At 42.7% G+C, this 2,350-nt stretch overlaps 1 protein-coding gene across 1 annotated transcript; it reads left to right on the top strand.

The window, feature by feature from the left end:
* Nucleotides 1-945: 945 nt before the first annotated feature.
* PHALS_03009 (hypothetical protein) lies at nucleotides 946-2,302 on the top strand (the record flags this gene model as incomplete). Its single annotated transcript, XM_024721045.1, has 4 exons — nucleotides 946-1,641; nucleotides 1,737-1,871; nucleotides 1,941-2,125; nucleotides 2,194-2,302. 4 exons carry the CDS (start codon nucleotides 946-948, stop codon nucleotides 2,300-2,302), a joined length of 1,125 nt encoding a protein of 374 aa, XP_024572828.1.
* Nucleotides 2,303-2,350: the final 48 nt, after the last annotated feature.

Here is a 2,350-nt window from a genome sequence, read left to right as displayed (position 1 = left end):
GATAAACCGTGGACGAAGCTTCGTCCGGAAGATAGCAGAGGCTGCATGTGTAGGCAGGGTTTTTGAATTCAGTAAAACCAGGTCCCCGACCTTAAAACTTTTCATTTTGCCTCTTCCTTTTCATCCGCATATTGATTCTCTTTCCGAAGACTGTTGGAATTTCGATTGAAGAACCAGAAGTGCCGCTGTCACGAGAATATTTATCTTTGTACTCCAGATCTTCGTTGGTCTCTGCCTGGTAGAGTGCCTCGGGGCTTCTGTAACGGGGTTACACGAACCCTAATAACATTGGTGTAGCCTTCTATTTTCATGTGCAACGGCCCAGGCAATAATCTAAAAATTTGTATTATACAATGGGGCATGCGTAATGCCTTTTTCCCATAAAATTTAGTGTCACAAAGACATACTTTTCGTATGCGCACTCATCATTCTGATTGTTTATCCGAACGATTAGGCAAACAAAATGCTTTAACTTTCTGAAGCTGTCGGATTCACTGACATTTAAGGTGGCTTTTATGCGACTCACAATACATTCTGCTGTACATTTTGCATTCATTCGTGATCGAGGTATCGTACTTAAAGGTGATTCTGCTAAATGATGACTTTAATTCTTAAACTTTGCCGCTCACCAATGGACATACTGACTGATTGCTGCCCTCATCATAAAAGTAGAAAAATGTTATATACTCGATTTACGTCTATGACTGGCTTCTTGACAAATTGGATCCGGAAAAAAGTGGTGCTAAAATTGTTTCGCGCTGGAACCAATTCGTTCACTCTCAGGTGGAAGCACGGAAATCATACAATATTTGTCGCCCCATCTGATGTGACATATATATGGACCATGTGTTTAAAACTGACTACACAAAGTCGGATTACTGAAATCTGCAAGGTTTTGTCTCAATATTACAAATTTTATAGAACTGTAGATCCATGTAAAATTAAATGAGGAACAAGAAGCGTCATGTCAACAACCGACGTCGTGTGCGAGGCATTCCAGGGCGAGCTCCTACAGCACGTGAAAGCCGTCAAATTCATATCAAGGAAGCTAAGCTTCGTGCTGCTGTTCTCCGGCTGCGCACACTAGAGCGTAAAGGAAATGTCGCTACAGAGGAAGATCGCGACGAGTGTTTTCGCGAAGTACGTCGATTGGCGATCACACCGAATGGTCTGATTTCGAGTGCATTTCGAACGATTTTATGGCCATTTTTGCTTGGTCTTCTTAGCATGAAACAAAATGTTCGAGCTATTTCTGGCGAAAACGTGAAAACTGAGCACCGAGACGCTGCACTCATTGAAAAGGACGTTGAGCGATCATTGTGGCACTACGACGTGCTGAAACGACTGAAAGAGACTGAGCGCCTCTCAAAACGTCGCGCATTGAAAAATATAATTTTGAGCGTGCTGAATGCGAACACTACATTGTTCTACTTTCAAGGGTATCACGATGTCGTGTCGGTATTTCTTTTGACGCTCGGAAACTCGATGGACACCATGCGAGCAGTTCAGGTTATCAGTGAAACGTATCAACGTGAACCAATGCGATCAGGATTTGAACAAGTGATGGACACAACAAGATTATTGTTTCCGTTGCTTGATGCCGCGGATGAGCTGCTATTCCGTCATTTACAAGCATCAGGGGTACGCGGTTGTATATAACGTCCTGTTAATACTTGTCTTCTATATTTTGTCACATTGACGTCAAATGATGCCTCAAACTGTTGGGTATCTTATAGGTCGAACCATTTTTTGCTCTCCCCTGGATGATTACGTGGTTCTCGCACCAATTAAAACGATTTGAAGATGTTGCTCGTCTTTTTGATCTGTTTCTCGTAACTCATCCACTTTTCAGTCTGTACGTGTCTGCGGGGGTATGTCGTCTCACTTTTATCTTCATCAAATACTTTACTTGATTGCATGTCCTCATTCTGCATTCGTAGGTTCTGCTTGAGGCGAGAGAAACGATTTTATGCTGCGAATGCGACTTTGGCACGATGCATGGAATGCTATCGAAATTACCACTTACTATGGACATTGAAAAAGTGATTGCGCGGGCACTTGTGCTGTTTCACCAAAAGCCTCCGGAACAGCTCAGAAGAGATAGCGAAATGCTTGCTGACTCAGGGTGCGTAGCGTGATATCACCTGCCTTTTTCAGTCTAGAATTATAAATCCATGGCGTGGATATGCACAGCAACCAGAACATGTATTTTCAGTATCCATTTAGATATCAACCATGGCTCAGCCTAACCAAACCAATGCTAAAGAATGTTCCGCCATTACCGCCTCGACAATCAAGGTAATACAAGCTTTCTCAGTAGACTTGTGGATCCATTTGATTGACGATACTA

The sequence above is a fragment of the Plasmopara halstedii genome, assembly GCF_900000015.1.
Source record: "Plasmopara halstedii genome assembly, contig: Scaffold_208, whole genome shotgun sequence".
In the NCBI taxonomy this organism is placed as follows: Eukaryota; Oomycota; class Peronosporomycetes; order Peronosporales; family Peronosporaceae; genus Plasmopara; species Plasmopara halstedii.
This window is presented reverse-complemented; position numbering and strand designations above follow the sequence as displayed.